Below are 26,655 nucleotides of genomic sequence, written 5' to 3'. Positions count from 1 at the left end.
ATCATGGAAATTCCACTTCCGGCTGTGACACCCCACAAACCACACTCCCAGGCAGCAGACCCAGGGTTGAGCATTTTTATATCTCATTCGCAGAAAACTTAATTATCTGGAAAAAAATGAATTTTGTATTTTTTTTTTCAAATGTTGTATAGTCTAATAATTTTAAAAAGTTTTTTTTAGGCATCAGGAAAATTTTCACACAAGTTAAAGGCTAGCTGAGTTAACTTGGGGAAGGAATGTTAAGGAAATCTCAAAGTAAACAAGCTAATCTATAGGAAGTGAAAGGTATTTTTTGTTTCACTAAACTTTCACATTCATTTCAAATTCCAGAGGAGGAGAAGGCTTTACAGAGGCAATTGCATCGAGAGAAAATTTAAGTCTTAGAAATACTACACTGCGCTTTTAAGAAAACATTTATTTGGAGAGCAATGATCTCAAATATTTAGAGAGGAGCTGATCTTATAAACCTAAATTAGCAGATGGAGTTTAATTTCTGATGAGGGGAGAAAGCAGAAAGGGGGAGCAAACAAGCAAATTCCTAAGGACTGAAGCTACAGTATAATTGCATGAAAAGATCAAATGACAAGTTAGAGGAGTCCTGAGTACATTCCAAAAGTTTGATATCTGTAACTTATTTGCTAGAGATGGCTATGATGTATTATCATTCACATTCACAGCCAGATTGCTAGAAAGCAAGCTTACGTTAGTCACTAATTTTATAGTAACTATGGCCTTATTGAAACCACCACATAAACCAGAGCTAAACTGTAGTCCCCTAGACGATCCTTCATTCAAAGTTCTAATAAGCAGGTCAAAATGCCGAATACTGCAATTCCTCCACAAGAATTTACTTTTTTCTCATGACTATAGCGGGCAGTTAGGCTATCACAACCTATGTTCAGATTCACCCCATTCCAACATGCATCTGCTGTTCCGGTGGGGCTGTCCTTTCCCTCCACCAAGGCGAGAGGTGCAATCCCTTACACATACACACAAAAAAAACATTCCAGGTCTCCCCTGGGCATCAGGAAGATTCCTGCACGGGTTTGCGTGGCCCTGCTGAGCCAAAGAGAGAATGCTCTTCGGATCAAAAGTCAGCACAGCGAGAGAAGTAGGGGTCCATCAGGGTGCGTCGAGCCAGTTGCCCAGCACCACCCTTCATCCCCACCCCAGGCCAAGGTCAGGGTCCTCCACCTGCCACGGAGGCAGAATATACAGCAGACCCAGCCTCCTCCTTACCTGTGATCGTGAGGACGCCCAGCATCGTCGCACAGCGCACCTTTGAGCGGAGAGAGCAGCGAGCCTCGACCTCCTAGGGCGAGTGGCCGGAGCCGCAGGGGGTCTCGTCAGCGGCTCCCCCACCGCAGCCTACGCTGGGATCAGCAAAGAGCTGAGCGCCAGGCCACCCTCGGAAGATCAGGGAAAACCAGAGGTGCCGTCGGAGCTGCAGCCAGAAGCGGACTAAGGCTGCCTTTCCCTGGCTAATTATACGAGGACCCACCCAGCCCTCCACCCACCCACCCATCCGGGCCGGCGGGCCCGGGGGCTGGGGGCTGGCCCGCCCTCCCTGCGCTCCGGGGACTTGGCACCGCGCTAGCGAGTCATGTGTTTCGCTTTAAAGGAGAGGAACCCTCCCCGTAGCTGGCCTCTGTTCGTGGTCAGTAAGGCTCTGCGGAGACCCGGGGAGGGTTTCAGAGTTCCTGGGATGAATAAGACCAGAGTCAGCAGCATTTTATCTAAACCGTTACTTCATTCCTGGCACCGATTTACTTCTGTAGCTCAGCTTGTTAATATTACTTAAAGAAAGACATTAAATTCTACCGCCATTAAACACACACACACACACTGTGTTCTGTATCCTTATGTTTGTTTAGAGGCTGATGAGGTGCAAAAATGCTGTTCCCTTTTAGCACTTACAGTATTTTATATTTTCACCATCTGCTTCACACACGCACTGCGCTGATCTGGGGTTGGCAACCCTCAGTTGTCTTGTTTCCTGAACCCTTTGAGAAGGGCTGTTACAAGGCGAACATGTGTCTTCTACACTTAATCAAGGCAACTTAAAAAAAAGAAAAAACCCAAATATTTGAACATTACTTTTTTTTTAATGGTAGAAGTTAGCTAACAGACATACAGCATGAAAATCAGTCAGAGCCGATATTTAAAACTCAGAAATTTTCAAGCAGCCCTACATTTGTAAAATCTTTTTTTCAATGCAATTTCAGATTTATTCTGTATAAAGACACAGGATAAGTGATAAGCTGGAGGGTTCTTACGATTGTGACACATTATTTCCCATGTTAATTTTCTGTTAGCACAGGTCCGTTTAGGTCCCCTGGGGTTTGTTTCCCCTTTTTTCATCCTTTTCCTCTTTATCACTTCATGCCTTGCCTGTCTGACCCCATTAGTACAGGCTCTCCCTCTAAGTAAACAAAAGATAGGTTTTACTTTTTCTTCAGACAGTGAAGCTCTTGCTCATCCCTGCTCCAGGGCCAGGGAGAAAGGTGGGGGACTTGGGTTGACCAGAGTGGGCACAGAAAAAGAGAAGGGAGGAGGGGAACAGAATTATAAAAAAAAAAATCCAAAAAGCACCGACAGGCAAGGCAGGGATGACAAGTCGTTGCTCCCTCTGGCCGCGAGGGGGCGCCACGCACCATATCAGGCCTGCACTGAGCAAGGTTAAGGCTCACCGGGGCCGGCGATCAGACCTCGTTGAATAAACCATCTTCTGCCTCTCTCTAGATCCGACTTCCCCCGTATATTTCCGCGAACACCCAGCCTAGCCATACGTCCGCTTGGGAACAGCAGTGATGTGCCTTTTCAAGACGCCTGGGAGCTGATTCCCAGAGAGAGCCACTGAGCAGCCTCCTAACCCTTTATCTTCCCTAGAGGAGCCTTCACTTTGGTTCACAAATTGCTTCAATTACAGTCGCTCTGGTGCGTGTGAAATGTTGCTGGTGCCGGTTGTCCCTCCAGAGTCCTCGTAGCCAAGGGGTCAGAGCAGCTCTGCATTCTTCTGCTCCCTGCCCCTATCTATCTATCCCCGCTTCCCCCCAGCCCCAACCCTGGAGAGTCCCTTAGTTGTGCAAAATCAGGGAGAAAGCCAGCTCTTCGGGCTGCTCTGCTGGCCTCATGAAATGAGTGGTCAACATTCAAGCTTCCAAAATGTGTGCACCAGCCTGGGCTCCCCGGGGAGCTGAGGTCTCAGCTGCGTCATTTCTCAGTACCAGCTGCTGGGGGCAGCAGAACTTCTAGGTGGATCTGTCGATTCTGACCTTGCTTGGCTGTGCCACCAGCTCCTCTCCTTTCTAAAGATCCAAATTCTGGGACTTCCCTGGCGCTTCCACCGCAGGAGGCATGGGTTCCATTCCTGGTCAGGGAACTATGATCCTCCTGTACCTGTGCAGTGTGGCTGAAAACAATTTTTTGAAATAAAAATAGAAGTCCAAATTCTAACAACAGGAAGGCATTATCTGGATGGAGGAAACATCATCGGGATGGAGAAATATCACAAATGTAAGGTCTACTTAAAACATTTAAAAGGTGAATGTATTGCTATTCAGCTTTGGTGCCTGAATTTTTTTTTTTTTTCTTTTTATGACATTGGTGAAGACACCAACACAGTGGACTTGATATTCTTAAAGAGGCAGTTTAGACCTGGAGGCCAAGCAAGAGATCATGTAGCAAGCTGTCACCTCTCTTAGCAGACAGTCCTTGTTGGACCTTCACCTGAAAGAGAAATCAAGGACAGGGCATGTGGCACAGCTGCCCGATAAGCCTCTGTGTGTCTTGGATTTACAGAGAAAAGTCATCAATAAGGATAAAAGCTGGGTGGAGTGAAGATCAGACCCCAGGTAACTGTACAATGCAGGCAGCCTTCTTTGGTTATCACTTCCATTCCTTATTTGCTTCTTTTTGTTACATCAGAATTTTTGGAGGAATACATCATCACCCAAAGCAAAAATGATGGGAAAACGTTTACCAGTATCCTAAATGAGTGGATGATTGGGTAGGGGGGGGGAGTGTTTTCCCCAAACTTCCTGGTTCATTCAACAAATATTTACCAAGTTCTAGCCCCATGTTAATTGTGCTAAGCCCCTGGGGATAGAGTTGGATACTGTCCTTACCCTTGGGAACCTCAGTCTTGGGTGGTAAACACACCCAAGGGAAGAAGTGGGGTCACTTCAATACAGCCGACCTCAGGTAACGTCTGAGCTAGCCTCTGAAATGATGGGAGATTCGAGGGGGCAGCCCGACTTGAGGATGAGCAGATGAAGGCAGTCCTGCAGAGGGGCGGCATGGGGGACGCAGGAACGGGGCACTTAGGGGGCATTAGTCAGTTCTTTATAGCTTTGGGGCTTCCCAGGTGGCACTAGTGGTACAGAACTCGCCCTGCCAACGCACAAGACTTAAGAGATGAGGGTTCTATCCCTGGGTTGGGAAGATCCCCTGGAGAAGGAAATGGCAACCCACTCCAGTATTCTTGCCTGGAGGATCCCATGGACAGAGGAGCCTGGTGGGCTAGAGTCCATGGGGTTGCACAGAGTCAGACACGGCTGATGTGACTTCAGGCAGGCACAGGCTCAGAGTCAGCTTGGGGAGACCGGGAGCAGGAAGGGACAGAAGTGATAACTAGAGATGAGACAAGACATATTACATTGGAGGCCAGAGTATGAAGGGACCTGAATGACATCTTAAGAACACTGTAACAAATAACCCAATTAAAGAAAAAAAGGATCTGGATTCCCTGGTGGTCCTGTGGTGAAGACTCAGTTCTTTTATTGCCACAGCCTGGGTTCGGTTCCTGGTCAGGGAACTAACATCTCACTCTTGGGCCACAGCTAGAAAACTGCACACCACAACTGGAAAGTCCATGCACCACAACAAAGATAATAAATATATTTTTAAAATGATGGAGGATCTGAATGGACATTGCTCTAAGGAGGACAACACAAACAGACACATGAAAAGATGCTCAAGGTTATGAGCCATTAGGAAACTGCAAACAAAACCACGAGATACCAATTCACACTCACTGCTACTGCTGCTGCTGCTGCTAAGTCGCTTCAGTCGTGTCCGACTCTGTGCGACCCCATAGACGGCAGCCCATCAGGCTCCCCCATCCCTGGGATTCTCTAGGCAAGAACACTGGAGTGGGTTGCCATTTCCTTTTCCAGGGCATGAAAGTGACAAGTGAAAGTGAAGTCGCTCAGTCGTGTCCGACTCTTCGTGACCCCATGGACTACAGCCTACCAGGCTCCTCCATCCATGGGATTTTCCAGGCAAGAGTACTGGAGTGGGGCGCCAGTGCCTTCTCCATCACACTCACTAGAATGGCTATAATCAAAAAGACCAACAAGATAACAAAGAAAGAAACTGGACCCTCGTACACTGGTGTGTTGACATATTATTTGATTACATCGGGAACAGGCAAGTCTATAAGGACAGAAAAATGGACTAGCAGTTACTCAGACCCAGAGAGCTGGAGAGAGAGGCTGCTAGCAGGTATGGGGGTTCTTTGCCATGATACAAACATGTCCTAAAATTGACCGTGCTGATAGTTGTACATTTCTGTGAATATACTAAAAACCAAAAACACGTATACTTTAAATGGATCACCTGCATGATGTGTGGATGATATCTCATGAAACCTTTTTTTTTCTTTTTCAAGAGAAAAGAACTTTATATGAGTTCTGGAGGCTGCAGGGAACCATCAGAGGCTTTGGAGCACAGCTAGTGTCACACAGTTGGAACTGTGATTTAGAAAAACTAACTGGGCAGTAACGACAATGAGAAAGACGCTCTAGAAATAAAGTCGATGGAAACCACGGTGACCAAGGTGAGGAAGGAGTCCAAAAGTTGGCAGCACTCACATCGCTGAGATCATCCGAATGGAATGCAGCAGGTGAAGTCAAAGGTCCGGAACACTGAGGAAGACGAATCTGAACAGCGGCTCTGAGAATGGACAGAGGTTAGAGGAAGCCCAAGGTGGAGGGGACTCGAAGACGGAAATAGCAGAAATAGTGGGATGCCTACACATCACAAAGCGGCGACTCAGGACGCGAACTCAGGAAGCCTCGCAGCCCAGCGAGCTGGACAAGTGGGCAAAAGAGACCAAAATACCAGGGTCAGCACAGATGCGAGGTTCATTAACTTCCTCCAAGGAGGCATTTAACCTACACGTGAGCATCGTTGGGAACTAGGGACTTGTGCGTGCATGCTAAGTCGATTCAGTCATGTCCAACTCTGCGACCCCATGGACTGTAGCCCGCCAGGCTCCTCTGTCCATGGGATTCTCCAGGCAAGAACACAGGAGTGGGTTGCCACTTCCTCCTCCAGGGGAATCTTCCTGACCTAGGGATCGGGCATCAGGAACTCGAGACTTGGATTCACCCCCAATCCACTCCTAACACCCATCACCCCTCCTTTCATTTTTCTTTTCACCCCAGCTTTACATTCAGAGGAAAATAAACCCAAACCCAATGAAGTTGCTTTTCGTCTGGCTGCAAAGGGCAGATGAAATCTGAAGGAGCCTCTATGCACTGTTGCTCCTTTAAAATGCTTCAAAGAGATCATCTTGTGTTGAGTTAGAAGTTGCTGCCAACTAATAACCATGAAGATGAAACTATACACTGAATTAAATGACATTGGGCAGGTTCTCCTGGGCTCAGTGTATTTTCAAGTCTTCTCTGCTCCTTTGCTACGAACACAGGCAAATACCAGTTAATTGAATTTTATGGTCCAGTTGAATTGGACATGTTTGTGTAGACATGGTTATTTTGATTCAAAATCCTTAAGACAAATAATCTGAAGACTAGTTCCTCAAAGGGACTATTGTAATACAACAGAAAAGCTAAGGGGGATTTAAAAGTCACTTAGCAAGACAATTTATCAAAAAAAAAAAAAAAAAAGGAAAGGGGGAAATTAAATATTTAAAAAAACTCAATCCAAATAATAAAAGTGATATAGAATAAGTTTATTTCTCCTCTTGTTGAGTTCACATGTTTTAATATTTGACTTGGCAATTCTAGTTTTATTAGCTATACCAAATCAAAGTATAAATTTATATATGAAAATTTTAACTGCTTGGGACGTATAATATATTTAAAGAACTTAAGTGTCCCAGTACTAGGAAAATAGTTTATTTAACTCTTCACTGGACTATCTTGCAAAACAACATGTTTGAAGCAGTTATGACATGGAGAAATGCTTATGTTGATAGAGAAAGCCACATGCCTCTTTGTTCAGTATATAAACTATATGTTCAATACAATCTTGATTTTGCTTTCTAAAATATGTTTACATAAGTGAGGCTGAGCGAAAAAAAGAGCCCAAAAAGAAAACTATCAAAAACCAACCAGAGTGGAATTATGGGCAATTTCTGTCCTGATATTTTCCTACACTTTACAAATCTTCTACACCAAGCTCTATTACTCACGGTTATAAGGCAAGCACATCTGATAACCAGCTGTGGTTGTTGCACAGAGGGGACCCGCGCTGCCAGACCTTGAACCTTCCAGCGATACCTCCGATTCCATTAAAAATGCAAGGCAGACTTGGGGCTTCCCTGGTGGTCCAAAGAATTTGCCTGCTGATGCAGGGGACATGGGTTCGATCCCTGGTCCAGGAAGATTCCACGTGCCAAGGAGCAACTAAGCCCACGAGTCTCAACTACTGAGCCCCATAGAGAGCAGCTACTGAAGCCGGTCCGCCTAGAGCCTGTGCTTCGCAACAAGAAAAGCCACTGCAACTAGAGAGTAGTCCCCGCTGGCCACAGCTAGAGAGTCTTCTTGCAGCAACAAAGACTCAGCGTAGCCCCAAAATAAAGTAAATTATAAAAATGCAAGGCAGTCTAAATCATGATCTTAAATTCCCAATCATGGAATATATAAACTAGCAAGCTGAAAGCAGATTCCCGTCCAAGTATAATCTTCTAAAAATTAGCAAATAACCAAAAAGGTGTTTCACTACCAAATCTGGTCAGGAATTGGCACAGGAATCAAATTCTTTCCTGGGTGCCTAGTGTTCAAATCCCTGATTCTTCTTAAGACTCTGAACACTCGTATTTGGTTTGGTCTAAAAAAGATTGCAAAGTCTTAAAAACGAGTTGTAGTTCTGGTTCTTCTGATAGCAGTGTGGCCAGGAGTAAGGAATTCTTCTAACTCTCTGGGTTTCAACTGATGGGAGAATAAAGATACCACTAGTGCTAATGTTATCTTAAGCACTACCAAGTGTATTTGAGAAACATAATAAATGTTAGCTATTATGCGTAAACTATCCACTTCCCAACGGGGTAAAAACTGGTTCATGGTTGACCTTATTCTTTTACATATGAAGCACAGATTTTAAACATATATACACACACACACACACACACACACACACACACGGCTATCCTGATGCCTCAGTGGGTAAAGAATCTGCCTACAATGCAGGAGACCCAGAAGATGAGGGTTCAATCCCTGGGTTGGGAAGATCCCCTGGAGGATGAAATAGCAACCCACTCCAGTATTCTTGCCTGGAAAATTCCATGGACAGAGAAGCCTGGTGGGCTCCAGTCCACGGGGTTGCATGGCTGAGACTGAGCATAGCATAATATGTAGACACAGACAAACAGAGGCATCATATTATATAAACTGGTGCACAGTATATCTCTGCTATAAAAATGGGGGGGGGGACGAGTTACGGAAAAAAGACTTAGCTTGGCAAGGCAGTGGTGAAAAGGTTGAGAAATACTGCTTTAAATATACTTAAGTCTCATTTTAAAAGAATCCTTTGGAAATATACGTCTATACAAAGCAAGAATGCCCTTTTCTCATCAATTTCTCAGAAATGCATCCTGACAAGAGAAGCATCATCGTGCACTAACAGTAATTAACCTGAGGCTCCTCTGGATCTTCCAGAAGAGAATGAGACAATCTTCGATTTGCCTGGAAAGTCCTTCTCCCAAGGAGTGGGAGGGAAAGGCTAGCTGAATGTTCACACTGAGAAGAGAGAACTGACAGTAGTGACCTACCCAAGACCCACCGGCTGACTGCAGCTGCTCCTCTGAAGCTGATGTAAGCCCACCAGCAAGCCACACACAAGACTTTAAATCTTCTTCTTCTGTCACGTTCCCTTCTTCTTCCCTTCCTTCCTTCCTCTCTCCCTCACTTCCTTTTTTTTTTTTTTTTTTTGGTCTTTCTTTCTTGTGGCTTGCAGGATCTTAGCTGCCCAACTAGGGATCAACCCTCACCGTTGGTGTTGAAAGTGCTAAGCCCGAACCACTGGACCACCAGGGAACTCCCAACTTTAAATTTTCTGGTAATCACATTCAAATGAATAATACTAAACAGCTGAGGTTCATTTTAATATATTTTATCTAACCCTGTATCTATATTTTATCTAGTCCAGTTATGCCAATATGTGCTAAAAATGAAAAAATATTAGGAAAATATTTTACATTCCTTTTTGGACTGAGTATTTCACATGAAGAACACATCTCAAATAGGATCAGCCACATTCCAAGTGCTCAACAGCCTCATATGGCCAGAACACAACTTCTAAAACTGTAAAAGTAACTGAACGCCTCCATGGACTGAATTGTCTCCTAAGGACAATTCCTGCTTCATTCAGGACAGTTCCACCCAGCTTCCATCTCCTTGCCTCCTGAACAGAAACCACCAAACTGTCCGCTCACAGAATTGCCCTCACTTCTTCAGCATCCAGTCTAGTGATGACGCCTTTGTTTTCTCAGAATCACCCACATAAGCACAAATCCTATAATAAAGCCCTCCCACCTCCCTGTTACTGAGTCACCCATGCTAGACTCCTCCCTTAGTATAACAGGCTAAAGAAACCTAACTTGGTTTGACCAGCACGAGTTCCTGGTGGCCTCTAAGTGGCAAGGAATTAAATTCCCATTGATAGATTTAATTGGTGCAGCTGTCTCTTTCACAATTTCTTGATTTGAGTTAATATATTGAAATCTGCGGGCTTCCCTGGTGGCTCAGAGGTTAAAGCGTCTGCCTGTAGTATGGGAGACCTGGGTTCGATCCCTGGGTTGGGAAGATCCCCTGGAGAAGGAAATGGCAACCCACTCCAGTATTCTTGCCTAGAGAATCGCATGGATGGAGGAGCCTGGTAGGCTACAGTCCACGGGGTCACAAAGAGTCGGACACGACTGAGTGACTTTAAACATTTAAACAAACAAACATATTGAAATCTATTATTTTCCCACCAACTTTCACTGTAATCCCACATAATAATAAAGTGTTTAAAAGGAAATATATATATATATATGAAATATGAAAGTAAAAATCGCTCAGTCGTGACCAAGTCTTTGAGACCCCATGTAGCCTGCCAGGCTCCTCTGTCCCTGGAATTCTCCAAGCCAGAATACTGGAGTGGGTAGCCTTTCCCTTCTCCAGGGGATCTTCCCAACCCAGGGATCAAACCCAAGTCTCTTGCATTGCAGGAGTATTCTTTACTACCAGGGAAGCCCATATACCAGGCTTCCCTGGTAGTCTGAAACTATATAACTTTTATATATATATAAAACTTAAAAGGTCGACTAGGGACTTCCCTGGTGGTCTGGTGGTTAAGAATCTACCTCCCATGCAGGAGACATGGGTTCAATCTCTGGTCCAGGAAGAACCCACATGCGGCAAGGCAAGGAAGCCTGTAGGTCCCAACTACTGAGCCCGTATTCTAGAGTCCATGCCCTGCAACAAGAGGACTCACTGCAGCGAGAAGCCTACACACCAAACTGGAGAAACTGCATGGGAAGCAACAAAGACCCAGTGCAGCCAAAAAAAAAAAAGGTCAACGAGACTATTTAGACTGGCTTCAAAACTACTTGCAAAGCAAAAATTTACACTTGCAGTAGGAATAAATTTATTTAACCTGTATTCACATGAATTACAATTTACTTATAAAGACAACTTTTTTACAAATCTAGAGTGTGACAGAATCCATTGCCTAGATGAAGAATAAAATCCGGATGACAGAATTTACTTCGGATCCTTCCAGAAAACAAAGTCCTGCTCACCAAAATTTATTGCATAAATTCCAAGGTCATGGGAATTCCCTGGCAGTCCAGCGGTGAGGACGCCACACTTTCACTACAGACAGCTTAGGTTCTGTCTCCCTGGTTGAGAAACTTAAGATTCCACCAGCTGAACAGCTCGGCCAAAAAGAAAAAAAAGAATGGAATGTTTAGAACACAAATCAGTTGTTAGAAATTAAAAATACAGTAACAAGATGAAATCTAGGGACTCTGATGGTCCAGTGGCTGACTCTTCGCTCCCAATGCAGGGAGGCCAAGTTCCATCCCTGGTCAGGTAACTAGATCCCATATGCCACAAATAAAGATTCTGCATGCCACGCTGAGTGAAGGCAGTCAGGCAGACAGGGAGAAATGTCATATGACATCCCTTATGTGTGGAATCCAAAATGATACAAATGAACTTACTTAAAAAACAAAAGGAGATTTATAGAGAAGGAACTTATGGTGGCGGGGGTGGGCAGGCAAAGTGGGAGAGGGTAAAGGAGGGACGGTTAGGGAGTTTGGGGGAAAAATACTTGCAGTGGAAAGAACATTATCAAGTTTAATTTAAAGAAATCATTTTGTGCTAAGCAAATAATTCATCTTGCTATCTTCCTAACAACATCATTCAAATTATGATGTTGTTCTGTAAATTATACTCTTCCTGAAACTATTAAATAATCTACTAATTCTGAGGGGGAAAAAAAAAAAAAGATCCCTCATGCCACAGCTAAGACCCACACAGCTAAACAAATAAAAGCATTTAAAAAAAAAAAAAAGATGAAATCTAATCTTGAGGACATTTTTCAAGAATAAAGAGATGCAAACTACATGGGGGAAAAAAGCTTTCCTTAGAACCATTCTAGAAGTTCTAAAATTGGAATAGTAATCCCCAAAAGAGATCAAAGAAAAAGAGGGGAAGGGAAGACATAGCTTCCTAGGCATGAAGTTTCTAGACTGAAGAGGTCACATGAACCCAGCATGTTGAGTCAATGGATTCACATGAAGATTCATCACTCCAAAATCTTCACGAGACGGAGGACGAAAAGGACTCTGTGAGCCAGTGAGCTACCCAGGGGATTAAGATCAGAACAGTGTCAGGTGCCAATGGTAATACATTTATCAACATGACAATGATAGAATCTTAGTGCACCAGAACACAGAGCAGAAATTAACACAACTGGGGGCCACTCAGGGCCAAGGCTTGATGAGCTTGAGGAAATCCTTGGATTTCTGTACACCGAGCTTACAAAGGGAGGCCACGAAGCTTTTGATGGAGACTACTGTTTTACATCATCCACTTCCACTTTTTTTTTTTTAAGCTATGTTTTATTTATTTATTTGGCTGTACAAGATCTTAGCTGTGGCACGCAGGATATTCCATCTTCCTTAAGGTACTCGAATCTTTTTTTTTTTTAGTTGTGGTATGGGAACTCTTGTGCTCGCTTTGGCAGCACATATGACACGCAAATTCATGAAGCATTCCACATTTTGCGGGGGCTTCCCTGGTGGCTCAGCTGGTAAAGAATCCACCTGCAATGCAGGAGACCTGGGTTCGATCCCTGGGTTGGGAAGATCCTCTGGAGAAGGGAATGGCTAACCACTCCAGTATTCTCGCCTAGAGAATTTCATGGAGTGTATAGTCCACAGGGTCACAAAGAGCTGGACACGACTGAACGATTTTCACTTTTTCTTTCACGGGAACCCTTAATCTCGGCATGTGGGATCTAGTTCCCTGACCAGGGATTGAACCCAGGCCCCCTGCATTGGGAACATGGAGTCTTAGCCACTGGACTGGTCTGCCAGGGAAATCCTGACAACCACTTTTTTACAACTAACAATGCCTGGGATGTAGGGGTGGGGGTGCGGGTGGGGGAAATCTTCCACTTTATTTACAACTAACAATTACTTGGGGCTTCCCAGGTGGCCCAGTGGTAAAGAATCTGCTCGCCAAAGCAGGAGATGCTGGTTTGATCCCTGAGTCAGAACAATCCCCTGGAGAAGGAAGTGGCAACCCACTCCAGTATTCTTGCCTTGGAAACCCCATGGACAGAGGAACCTGGCGAGCTACAGTCCACCAGGTCACAAAGAGTTGGACATAACTTAGCAACTAAATAACAGCAACAATGACTTGAAAGGTGGGATTTCTCCTATTCGTATCTCTAACCGCTCCATCATGTAAGGCTGTCTGCTTACCATCACGTTGAGTGGAGTATCGAAAGGGATGATTAACAATTCATCACGTGCCATTTGTCATTTTTCTTTCATTGATATGGTGTTCATTCTATCTGACGATAGTTCCTCTAGCAACATCCTTGATACGGGAACGCCTTTCTATGCTTCTGTATCAATTTACTTTTCTACACCAATCAATTTTTTCAGTACTTAATCCTTGGTTTAAAGGAAACTAAGTTGTTCTCATGTTTGTAAAGAGTCTGAGGAATAAACTACTCTTTAAAAGTGGGAATATTGAAAGTAAAACCTAGTTATGGTTGGCAAGCTTCCATCAAGGACATCCATATCTGAAATATATACATCAGCCCTGGCATTTTTCTTTGAATGTGAGGCAGCTTGTTTTCTCTGGGGATGTTCTGCCTGCAGGAGAAAAGATGAAAGACACGATAAACGTGTCTTAGAGGGCCATGATGTGGAAAAGGGAGGTGAGTTTGTGCTTTGTAGTTCCAGAAGGCAGCACTAGGAGCCGGCGGCAGTTGGAGGGGGTATATTTTCACTCCAGTGGAATAACGGGTTTCCTTTTATGGAGAAACTCCAAACCTTCAGAGTTTAAGCAGAAGAGCCTCCTATGTGGGAGCAGAAGCCTGGCACAGACGGCCTCGAAGTTCCTTCCCCCTGAGACTTCTGGGTCCCCAATCCGGCTTTCCAGCTGTCAGTCGTGAAGGCAGGTGTCATGGGCTCAATTGCATACTCTCCAGATTCATACGCTGGAACCCTAACTTTTGACACATGAAAATGTAGCTTTATTTGGAGAGAAACCTTTCACAAAGATGACTAAGTTAAAATGAGAGTGGACCCGAATGCAATCTGACTGGTGCCTTATGAGAGGCCATTAGGACACCCAGAGACACCCGGGATGGGCAAGGCCACGGGGACAGGGCGAGAAGGTGGCATCAACAAGCCAAGGTCAAAACTAAACCTGAGGGCACCTTGGTCTTGACTTACCAGCCTCTGGGACTGTGAGAAAATGAATGTCTGATATTTAAACCACCCATTCTGTGATATATTATTTTGGCCGCCCCAGCAAACTAACACAGCAGGATAACTGCCTCATGCTTTGGTGTCAGCTGAAACACGTCCATGTTAAGACACATTAAAGCAACCGGTTCATTCAATTAATTCAATCTAGCATATATCAGTTTTCACCAAAAGTAACTAATGCATACACTGTTAACGGGGGGGGGGGGGGGGGGGCTGCCTGATATCACACTGTGAAAGTGAAAGTCAGTCACCAGTCGTGTCTGACTCTTTGCGACCCCATGGACTGTAGCCCATCAGGCTCCTCTGTCCATGCGATTCTCCAGGCAAGAATGCTGGACTAGGTTGTCATTTGCTTCTCCAGGTATCGCATTGAACCTACTCGTTAATTATAAAAGCAGTTAACAAACATTCAAAGTATGGTGCTTAAGAACAAGGCTCAAGTGACAGGCTAAAAAGCTGTAGAACTTAAGCTCTTCCAGAGATACATACAAATATAGATCAGAGGATGTACATTCCCAAAGCATCCTTTCATATAATATAGGGACATTATGCTTGGAACATACAATGCCAGAACCATCTGGGGGATGCTTTATCAGGTGAAACCGGGGGTGTTTTAAGAATGTCTTTGAGAAAACATCTAAAGGATTTTTATTCAATAAATGCTAAATTTAATGTTTCCATCCATGGCTTCATCACCGTTAGAAAAACCATTTATTGCCATGGTCCCGCCTCGGCAGGTTATGTAGACAAGTGCATAGGCCATCTTACCTAGGCTCCTCCTCAACTGTGCCAGAGCATCCATCCTATTCATGCGTGTACAGAGCATTCACCCTATTCACGGGTGCCCTGGAAAACTACAGCCATCTGTAGGTAAATCTTAGCAGTAATTTAAGATTGACTGACAAGTCTTTGGGGGCCTTTATCAACATCTTTCGCTCATCTTACTGGGCCAGAACCAGCTGTTATTACAGGATTCCCATGTTACTTTGTGGCCACACTTAGGCAGCTCTTATCTTTCTTTCATACCTAAATAGTTACATATGGAGACTTTCTTGAATGTTTTCCCAGCTGAACTTTTTGTTCATTAAAGTAAAACTTCCGGGACTTCTCTGGTGGTCCAGTGGTTTAGACCCCACGCTTCCAATGCAGGGGTCACGGGTTTGATCCCTGGTCAAAGAACTAAGATCCCACATGCTGCATTTTGTTGTTGTTCAGTCACACATGCCCTCCTCTCCCCCAAAACCTACCAAACACTAAAATAAAAAAGCAAAACTTCAAATCTAGAAAACGGCTTTTAAGATCAGACTAAAAAGAAGAGCATAAAAGTGTTTTTATAAAAAGGCACAATGAAATTGCCAAGTAGATTCCTACCTGCCCCAAGTCACCTGTGTATCTTCAAAGACTCATCCATCATTTGGTTGTTTTAATGCCTACATTTCCAGCACTACTGACGTGACTCAGTCATAGAATTTCAGAGATGGATGAGGATGTTCATTCTACAGATGGAAACTGATGCTCAGTGAGATAAAGTGATGTATTCAACTCAAGGTCATAGAAAAAGAGAAAGGCAGCCTGGCCCGGGTCTTACTCTCCTGCAATGAACTGATTATAAAGGGAGGATGGACAGAGGTCTTACTCCTTCTTACTCCCCCTCACACCAAATTTTTCAAGTTACAATGAAAGCAGACTTTCATCGCACCGGCAGACTTAAATATACTTCAGAGAGGGAAAAAAAATCTCTATATAGCTTGGTTGTTAGTTACTGAAAAATAAATCTGCGTTTCTTTAAAGATGAAAGCAATAGAGTATTTGTACCAGAAATTTGTCAATGACATAAGTAATTTCAGAGAGGCACGCTAAAAATATTGCTGCAGAGCAGAGGGCTGAATTAAAACCAGTTCCCAGAAACTGCAGACTGTAGGACTTTTGCCTAAGTTCAAGGCCTGTTTTGTGAGTGTTTCAAAATATTACAAAACAGGATACAGCTTGAGAAAATGTCATGCAATAATAGTGTATCTGAAATACCAGAGTGTTGGAAGGGAGACCCCTCTCTTTGTCTACCCAGCCCTCATATGTGATCGCATCGCTGGGAGTTATCATTTAATTGCAGGCAGGTCAGGGTCTGATTCCATGTCTCCAGGCAACAACACCTGGATAACCAATGGTGGGCACCTTCAGAGCCCAGCACTGAAAAGTAGCTTTGTTAGCGCTGATGTAACAAAGGAAACTGAGCCTCGGATACATCTAAGAGCTCTGCATTTGGGGATGCAGGGAATGAATTGATATAAAGGGAAAAATCAAACAGATCCTCCTGTCCCATATGAGTGAAAATGTAATCTTGTTAACTCTAAGTTGAAAACTGTTTTCACTTATCCAGGTACTATTTTTGAGGGACTTCCCTGGCATTCCAGTGGTTAAAACTGTCTCCTAGTACAAGCGGGGGGGTGGATTCGATCTCCTATTGGGCAGCTAAGATCCCTCATGCCTTGCAGCCAAGAAATCAAAACAGAAACAGTATTGTTATAAAGTCAATAAACACTTCAAAAATGGCCCCTATTAAAAAAAATCTTCAAAAAATATTTTTTTGAGCACTTACTGGGCGTCGGACATTGTTCTACGCTCAAGGGACTCAACACAGAAACATACAAATCCCATCCCCACCCCCCATGCCAAGAAATCTCTGCTCTCACGGTTCTTCTTTTGTAGAGACAGGCATACTGAATGCCAGATGTTGACAACATCTGACATAGAGAAAAATAAAGGAAAGAGGGTAGTATTTGAGCAATAGGCATGCCTTCATGAGAATACTAACAAGGTACCAGTGATGTCACAAACTGAAGAACAAAAGGGACTAACTCTTAAGAACATTTCTTCCTGGCTAGGAAAGCCACCTCTCACAGAAATACAAGTATTTTGCAGGGGAGAGGGGGTCATCTTTGAACACCGACCTGGAGCAGTGGTCGGGGTTCTCAGTCTCCAGAGAAAGTTATTAAATGATCAAAAAGCAAAGAACAACAACTTGTAACCCAAGAATGGATTTTCTATAAGGTGACAAGTTCCACGGGGAGAGTTGTGAACACTTGGAAATAACCTCTGGCCTTTCAGTGCCCCAAAGGTGCCAAATACCAGAAGCTGGAAGGTTCAAACAGCAAATTCAGTTTGACCAGGACTGTGGCATCAGCACCATCAGAGACATGAAATTCTTCACAGTGCTGAAAATTCAGCTTCTTGATAACCTCTATTTTTGTTACTATATCTGTGGGGAAAATATCAGGATGTAGGAAAGTAGAACCTTGAGAAAGGTAAGGAACACACTCTCTTTAAGACTTCTGCTTTGGGACTTCCTTGATGGCCCCATGGCTAAGACTCCACGCTTCCATTTTAGGGAGCCCAGGTTCCATTCCTGGTCCGGGAACTAGATCCCAGTTGCGCGCAACGAAGATCAAAGATCTCGAGTGCCTCCACTAAGACCCGACGCAGATGAATAAATAATTCATCTTTTTGGGCTTCCCTGGTGGCTCAGTGGTAAAGAATCTGCCTGTTAATGCAGAGACACGGGTTCGATCCCTGGTCTGGGAAGATCCCACGTGCCACGGGGCAACTAAGCCCGTACATCACAGCTACTGAGCCCCTGATCTAGAACCCGGGAGCCACTGAACCCACACACCCAAGAGCCTGTGCTCTGCAACACAAGAAGTCCCCAGTGAGAAGCCTGCAGACCACAAGAGAGTGCCCACCCACTGCAACTAGAGACAGGCCCACGCAGCAACAAGCACCCAGCACAACCAAAGCTAAACAAGTACGTTAAAAAAAGACGTTTGCTTTAAGTGACAAGATGGGGGATGGGGGGGTTGTTTATTTTTCTTGGCAATGACGAGGCATTTTCTAGGATCACTCCCAGGTCAGAGGGATCAGAGCTTTGTTCCACGTGCATGGTTCCGGCAGAAGCCTCCTCATCTCACTGTTCAGCAGAGCAAAACCTGCTCCCCAGGGTGCTGGCTGACACCTGCAGCTGACCCCAGAGGAGCAAATGGCAAGGGCAGAGCTTCCAACAGCAGCTCCATTGCTTCTGGTGCAAATGCCTGCACTCAGGGTATGCAAACAGTATAAGGGATATGTGAACAAAAATTCAAAAACCAACGAGAGGATCACCACTGTGTGTATTCTTTCACACAAGCAAATCTGGCCTGGGAAGGATGGAGAAAACATAACATCCACAGGCTTTATCATGTTTGCTGTAGCTACTCTGCAGAAAGACAAATCTCCAAGAACCCCAGAAACAAATGCCTTGTAAATGACACATTCAGATGGTCTCAGAGTACAGTCATGTGACTGCTCATACACGACAATGAGTTCTGGAGGCTTTAACAAGTATGTGATTATCAAAATAAAAAGGTCTTAAGTTTTTTGATTTTGCAATACTGACTTTCCTCATCTGTTTGCAAAGAAAATAATTTGATCAACGTATCAGTTCAGTCTGACTCTTGGTGATCCCATGGACTGCAGCACCCCAGGCTTCCCTGTCCATCACCAACTCCTGGAGCTTGCTCAACTCATGTCCCTCAAGTTAGTGATGCCATCCAATCATCTCATCCTCTGTCATTGCCTTCTACTCCTGCCCTCAATCTTTCCCAGCATCAGGGTCTTTTCCAATGAGTCAGCTCTTTGCATCAACGGATACTTGAAAAGAAAATCTAAAATTTTAATTTGTAGAAACTTGAAATTTAAAGTTGGACCCAGATCAAGACAGAATTTTTAAAAAATCTTTCTTGTTCAGGCACTCATAGAGACTCACAGAAAACCATATAAGCCACAGACTATAGAACAAATGACAATCTGAGTTGGGAGGGTTCTTTGTTAAAATCGGTAGAATCAGGGACTTCCCTGGTGGTCCAATACTTAGGACTCTGTGTTTTCACTGCAGGGGCATGGGTTTGATCCCTGGTCAGGGAACTAAGATCCCACATGCTGCTAGGTGAGGGCAAAACCAGCAGAAGATTTGCCACTAAACTAATGGCACTTGTGAAGCTCCTATGAATGCTGGGTGTGGCATGGCTAGATAGAGCTTTCTGGCTGGAAAAAAGCTGTATTTCTATATAAGCAGTTGTGATGAATGATAAATTGCCTAAAAGAGAACTCAGAAGGGACTAACTCCAAGGCTAAAGTAACTTGCTATAAATTGCTTTTTAAAATTTTTTTTAATAAATATTTGTTTTCATGCCTAATTGTATATTCCCTAAAAGAAAGCCCCCAGAATTATATAATCTTCAAGCTTCCTTCAACACACACACACACATATATCTGAACCTTATTGCATAGTTTAGACAATATTTAATAAGCAGATCTTGTTTTCTATCATTTAAAGAAAGGTTACAAGGAAACAGGATTTCATTTTCATTATGGGAAGAGGCTTGGTTCTGAATTACCAGTATTTCTGGTTTCAGAAAGCAAGCAAGTCAAAGTGGGAAAATACTGTGCATTCTGGTTGTCACTAAATATTGTCTGTCACTTTAAATCAAAATCTTCCTAGGAGAAATGCCCCTCATTTGTAGCTTTCTCCTCTCCTGCCCATTGGTGCGCCTAAGGCAGGAGCAAATCCCACTGTGAGCCAATCCTCCTAGGGACCAAAATGACTCAGATCTTTTCTTACTGAAATGGCCAAGAGCAGAAACTAAGGCACCCAAAATCCTACAGCTAAGCATTACATACCAAATTATGTCTTTATTTACCCTGCAGTAAGCTGATATGTAGAACACAGTCATATCTGACTTTTTGTAACCCCATGAACTGCAGCACACCAGGCTTCCCTGTCCTCCACTATCTAATGGAGTTTGCTCAAATTCATGTCCATTGAGTCAGGTGATGCTGTCCAACCATCTTATCCTATCGCTCCCTTCTCCTCCTGCTCTCAATTTTTCCCAGCATCAGGCTCTTTTTCAATGAATCAGTGGGGAAAGAATCACTTTCGGTAAAAATGTTTGCTCCTTGGAAGATAAGTTATGACCAACCTACATAGCATATTAAAAAGCAGAGACATTACTTTGTCAACAAAGGTCCATCTAGTCAAGGCTATGGTTTCTCCAGTAGTCATGTATGGATGTGAGAGTTGGACTATAAAGAAAGCTGAGTGCTGAAGAATTGATGCTTTTGAACTGTGGTGTTGGAGAAGACTCTTGAGAGTCCCTTGGACTGCAAGGAGATCCAACCAGTCCATCCTAAAGGAAATCAGTCCTGAACGTTCACTGGAAGGACTGATGCTGAAGCTGAAACTCCAATACTTTGGCCACCTGATGCAAAGAACTGACTCATTGGAAAAGACCCTGATGCTGGGAAAGATTGAAGGTGGGAGGAGAAGGGGACGAAAGAGGATGAGACGGTTAGATGGCATCACCGACTCAATGGACGTGAGTTTGAGTAAACCCCAAGAGTTGGTGATGGACAGGGAGGCCTGGCGTGCACTGCAGTCCATGGGGTTGCAAAGAGTCAGACATGACTGAATGACTGAACTGAACTCAATCACAGGGCTGAAAAGTGAAAGAAATCCTATCTGGACTAAAGGAAGATAGCCAGATCTCTAGTAAACATGCCACAGATTAGACAGCATTCCAGGCTACCTGGGATGTTCTGGGAACATGGGCATCTGCTGCAGCCTCTCCCTTCTCTTATCAACACTCCACACCAGTCAGATCGAAAGCCCCTTCAGGGTCTATTTCAGTGATCTGCATTGCTGGAATACTTTCTAAACTCCCCTCAGCTTTCAGAAGAGCTCTCTGACCTAGCCCCTTTTCCCTTCTGGGTCTCCATTCTGCCCCTTGCTCCGTGGACAAGCCTGTGGACGTGTCCTGCACAGCTCATGCTTGGGGAGCTGCTGGTTTGGGTTTAAATCAAGACAGAACCCGTCTCATTGGGTTACTGCTAGAGGCCATTCTGCACAAAAGGCGCACCTCCAGGACCCAGGACCCTAAAGGAAATCAACCCTGAAGGTCTAATGCTGAAGCTGAAGCTCCTTTACTTTGGCCACTTGACATGAACAGCTGACTCATGGGAAAACACCTTGATGCTGGAGAAAACTGGGCAGGAGGAGAAGGGGGTGAAATAGGATGAGATGGTTGGATGGCATCACCGACTTGACGGACATGAGTTTAAGGAAACTCCGAGAGATATTGGAGGACGGGGAAACCTGGCATGCTGCAGTCCATGGGGTCGAGGAGTCGGACACGACTGAACAACTGAACTGAACTGAACTGGAACCCACAGTAAACACTTGTGAAGTGTCAGCTGTTTTATTCCCCACCTTGGCTGGCAGCCCTTGTCCCAACAAATCTAAACCCAACCTCCCCTCAGGCCCCAGACCTCATCCCACTCCCTGATCTCTGATGAAACAAAGGTTTCATCAGAGCTCTAAGGAGCTCTTGTCTCTTGCAAGATTCATTAATCACCATGTTGCCTGGTCTTAACTTCATTTTCATCTTATGGATCCTTCCACGTACTCGCTTGCCTCCCCTGATGGGCTATTTTAGCTTTTACCATCTTTCCTGAAGCTCGGGGCACAGTGACTTGGCTATGGAAGGCTCCAAAAAGGCTGTGGCTTGACTTGATTCAAAGGTTAACCATGGGAAGGACAGAGCGTGGGACTTTGGAATCTGAGTTGGGGCCGTTCCAATTATTTTGGTAGAGATCATTTGAAACTCTGACACAGGCTGTGCAGATCCTCCTTGTGTGAGACTATGTATTTCTAACTTTATAGGGTGCCTGTGGTGCTAGAGAAAGATCAGAATTCCCACCAACTTCAAAAGCAGCTCCCTGCTTGCAGCAGCTCCACAGGGGCGTTGAACACAAGGAGAAACAGGTTCCACATGTTAGATGAACCTCATCTCACCGAGGCAATGGCCAGTCTCGTTTCACAAGACTTTTCCCTTCATCTGTCTTTTTCATATTACATGTAAGCATCAGTTTACCATACGCCATCATTCTATACATCCACAGGAGTTGTTAAATCATTCCTTTATGACTAAACAAAATGATGAGACAAGAAATAAGAACAGAGGAAGGTTCTTCTTCCCTTGCAAGAGCCCGACTTGTCAAGGTGCTTGATTCTGACCCTAAGGTGTGGTCCCCATCCCCTCCATGGGCTGAAATCAAACCAGTGATAATATGGTCTCACAGATTTGCTTTCCAATAACCACCCCTCTATGATTTCTGGGGTAAAGGTTATAACACACACAGTATATTACAGTTGGGGCAAAGAGGTGTGCACCCTGAAATATGTTGTTATTGTTCAGTTGTTGTGTCCGACTCTTTGTGACCCCATGAACTATAGCACGCCAGGCTTTCCTGTCCCTCACCGTCTCTTAGAGTTTGCTCAAGTTCATGCCCATTGAGTTGGTGACGCCATCCAACCATCTCATCCTCTGCCACCCTATTCTTTTGCCTTCAATCTTTCCCAGCATGAGGGTCTTTTTGAATGAGTCAGCTCTTCCCATCAGGGGGCCAAAGTATTGCAGCTTCAAGCATCAGACCTTCCAATGAATATTGAGGGTTGATTTCCTTTAAGATTGACTGCTTCGATCTCCTTGCTGTCCAAGGGACTCTCAAGAGTCCTCTCCAGCACCACAGTTCGAAAGTATCAATTTTTGGCGCTCAGCCATCTTTGTCCAGCTCTCACATCCGTACATGAAAGTGAAAGTGAAGTCGCTCAGTCGTGTCCGACTCTTTGCGACCCATGGACTGTAGCCCACCAAGCTCCTCCATCCATGGGACTCTCCAGGCAAGAATACTGGAGTGGGTTGCATTTCCTTCTCCTGGAAAAACCACAGCTTTGACTAGAAGGACTTTGTCTGCAGGGATGTCTTTGCTTTTTATACTATGCTGTCTAGGTTTGCTATAGCTTTCCTTCCAAGAAGCAAATGTCTTCTTGAAATACACACTACTGGAAAGAACCCACCTGCCAATTCAGAAGAAATGGGTTTGATCCCCAACGTGAGAAGATCCCACATGCCACAAAGCAACTAAACCCACACACTGCAACTACTGAAGCCTGTGTGCCTTAGAGGCAGTGCTCAACCAACAAGAAAAACCACTGCAATGGGAAGCCCAGGCACCGCAACTAGAGAGAGGCCCTTGCTCACCAAAATTAGAGAAAGGCCCGTGTAGCACCAAAGACCCAGCACTGCTGAAAATAAATAAATATAAAATATTTTCAATACATTAACAAAAAGAAAGCAATACAGACTACCAGAAAAATCTTCACAAGGGCAGTAGGCTGCTCTAGAGTGAGAAATACTGACTCTTAAAGCAACCAAGACCCCAGCACTTTCAACAAGAATCCAACACCAGGCAAGTGGTTGGAACAAGGCAGCAATAACAACAACCACCAAATCATGGTTTCAAGATAAGGATGCCTGAGAAAAATGAAAAAAAAAAAAAAAAAAAAAGACTTCATTTCATTATAAGCATTGCTATAACCTCCTATACCTAAATACAGGGGCTACAATGGATTGCTTTTGTTATCAGCATGATATTGACAGTGTATAATGACAGGTAACATGACAGGGCAAATTCTGCTTAGGTTGTTTTCTATTGTCCTCTGAGGATTCCTTGTAGGTGTTGTTTGCCTTCCATCCCCTGGCTCTACCCAGAGCTGGGCAAGGCAGCTTACCATCTGTGACAGTCACTTCCTCCTCTTGGCCAATCAGGGCTTCCTCCTGGAGGCCGAGTTCGCCTTGCTCAGCTAAGCTGTTGACGGTGGACAGCTGGCCATTCTTCTGCAGGAGCTACGGGGAAGACAAAACCATGTTAGCTTGATTTCAATCTTCATGACCAAGTTAGAAACAAAACTGTAAGTTCAAGAATATGAATCATTTAGAGGAGAAATGGAGAGTTAGTGACAATGAAGATGTAAGTTTTTCTTTTTTTTCCCCCATTGGAATGATTGAGCTATCTTACAAAAGATACAGGAAGCTATAAGTCAGCAGATAGGGCTTTGTATCTGGGTAAAGGTACACACCATTCATTCATTCTTCTGGAAACCACTCATAGGCAAGATACACACACCCATCATTCCAGGCCTACTTGAGATTTCACAGTGACTAAGTCAGGTGTGGTCCCAGATGCTTTGAGCTCACAAACTACTATGGAAGACATGCGTGTGTGCATGCTAAGGCGCTTTAGTCGTGTCCGACTCTTTGCGACCCTATGGACTGTAGCCCACCAGGCTCCTCTGTCCATGCGATTCTCCAGGCAAGGATACTGGAGTGGGTTGCCATTCCCTTCTCCAGGAGATCTTTCTGACTCAGGGATTGAACCCAGGTCTCCTGCTTTGCAGGTAGAGTCTGAACCACTGGGCCACCAGTGAAGCCCTGGAAGGCAGACCTATGGAAGGCAGATTTCTGAAAAACATTTTTTACTTTAAAATAATGTCTCCTTGTGATTAGATGCAGGTTATGCATATTTGGCTGGAATATACCTAAGCGACAATGTGTCCTTCTCAGGGAAGAGGACAGACATTTAAATAAATTGCAGCTATGGAAGCCATCATGTAGGAGAAATACATACAACAAATGACAACAAACAGAAGGCCATGACCTAGGCTGGGGACAGGGGCCTTGTTAAGGCTTCTCAAAGGAAGTAAAGGGAAAGCTGAGCTCTAAGATGCCAGAGCAAGGGGTATGTGAGCAAAAGGTAAAGGGGAGACAAGTGAGAAGGCCCTGTGGTTCAAAGGCTAGTGAACAAAGAGGAGACACCAAACATGTCTGTTCCTGAGTCATTGTCCTTAAAACTATTACTAAAATGCTCGCTTGCAATTATCCCCATATGGATAGCCCATGCACGACAACAAAGGACCCAGTGTGATGAAACGAAGATCCTGTGTGCTTCAACTAACCAAATAAATAAATAAATACTTTTTAAAAATAAAGTTTTAAGCCAAATGAAAATTGCACAATAACCATTAGGAACCTAAGGATTTCAACAATGCTTTATTTCTCATTTGCCTTAAAACCAACTTCGGGGGAATTCCCCAGCGGTCCAGCGGTTAGGACTCAGAGCTTTCACTGCCAAAGGTCTGGGTTCAATCCCTGGGTCAGGGAACTAAGATCCCACAAGTCAAGGGGCAGCCAAACAACAACAACTTAGGAAGGTGCTACTGTTCCATTTTACAGATGAGGACACTGAGGATCGAAGTGATTACAGAAGGGAAAGCTGGCTGACCACAGGTCTCACAGCTCAGCCATGGCCCAAAGGCCAGGTTCACCACCAACTACTTCCAGGGAATTTCCAACAACAAATTTTTGGAGGACCTGTTACCATGCACAATGACGAAATGCCTTAAAGAATATCCCATAATACCCAGACCTGATTTTTCCAAAGAAATCTCAAAGCCGGTCACTTTGTATGTATCATTTCATGCTGTTTACAGGCCAGTGGAGTACCCTGGCCAAATCACTGAGTTCTATCAGAGTCTTGAAGCGACTGGATCCAATTCAAGACAGTCAATCCACAAGGCTTGCACGGTGCTGAAATTGATTTCACCTGGCTGTTCCCTGCTCCCAGCAAAGATGCCCTTCAACTGTGAGAGCTGCCTCCTGAAATAATATCACTGTACTTTAATGCTCTCACTACAGATGGGATCACTGGCTTCAAAATGCCCATGCTGAGTCCACGTATTAGACACGATGCTCAGATTACATTTCCACTTAAAGTCTTCTCTTACCAAAATATGAAAGATGGTAGTTTTAAATGAAACTTAAAGACAAAAGCACGGGAGACAGGGGTGGGGATGGGCTCTCCACAATGCTCATCAGCAAAAATGTTGGCCTTTAAGAGTATTTTAAGTAAATTTCACTAGGTCCTATGCACAAGTTAGACGTAGATTTTATTAATAATGTGATTAAAAGCCAGTGGGGGAAAGCACGAAATGCGTATTATTGTGGGCTACACGGTCAACAACTAGGCTTCTGGTAAAGAATCCGCCTGCAATGCAGGAGACATGGGTTTGATCCCTGGGTTGGGAAGATGTCTTAGAGAAGGGGCTGGTTACCCACTCCAGTATCCTGGCCTGGAGAATCCTATGGACAGAGGATTCTGTCAGTCCATGGGGTCTCAAAGAGTCAGACGTGACTGAGTGTCTAAGCACAGCACACGATCAGCCTAAAAAATGTTTAAATAGACACCATGACATGGCAACCTAAGTGGGGGAATAAGAGACAGTTATTCTAATATCTCGCTTTCAAGGGAGGTTAACTGTGGTTAACCTTTCAAGTTGGTTAACTGTGCTTCTAGTTTAGGATCCAGAACTCTGAAGTTTATGATAAAGTCTAGAGTTCTACAGAGTTTCTATGGTTCTGAAAGATTTCTCATCATTCTTCGTGAATTGTCAAATCCAAGACATCTTCAGAGGGAGCCAAATTGAGTAT

The 26,655-nt window shown here is 44.3% G+C and overlaps 1 protein-coding gene across 2 annotated transcripts in view; it reads right to left on the bottom strand.

The window, feature by feature from the left end:
• Nucleotides 1-26,655, bottom strand: part of AKAP12 (A-kinase anchoring protein 12) — a 109,451-nt gene that overhangs the window by 25,772 nt on the left and 57,024 nt on the right. The window contains exon 2 of one of the 2 annotated variants that reach the window (XM_027972558.2): nt 23,901-24,015. In XM_027972558.2, coding sequence (XP_027828359.1) covers nt 23,901-24,015 — 115 coding nt within the window. Of the gene's footprint in view, nt 1-1,239; nt 1,464-23,900; nt 24,016-26,655 lie in introns of those variants that run through there. The other variant, XM_027972560.2, reaches the window with a different exon arrangement.

The sequence above is a fragment of the Ovis aries genome, chromosome 8, assembly GCF_016772045.2.
Source record: "Ovis aries strain OAR_USU_Benz2616 breed Rambouillet chromosome 8, ARS-UI_Ramb_v3.0, whole genome shotgun sequence".
Lineage (NCBI taxonomy): Eukaryota > Metazoa > Chordata > Mammalia > Artiodactyla > Bovidae > Ovis > Ovis aries.
The sequence above is the reverse complement of the archived record's forward strand: the minus strand, read 5'-3'. Positions and strand labels throughout refer to the sequence as shown.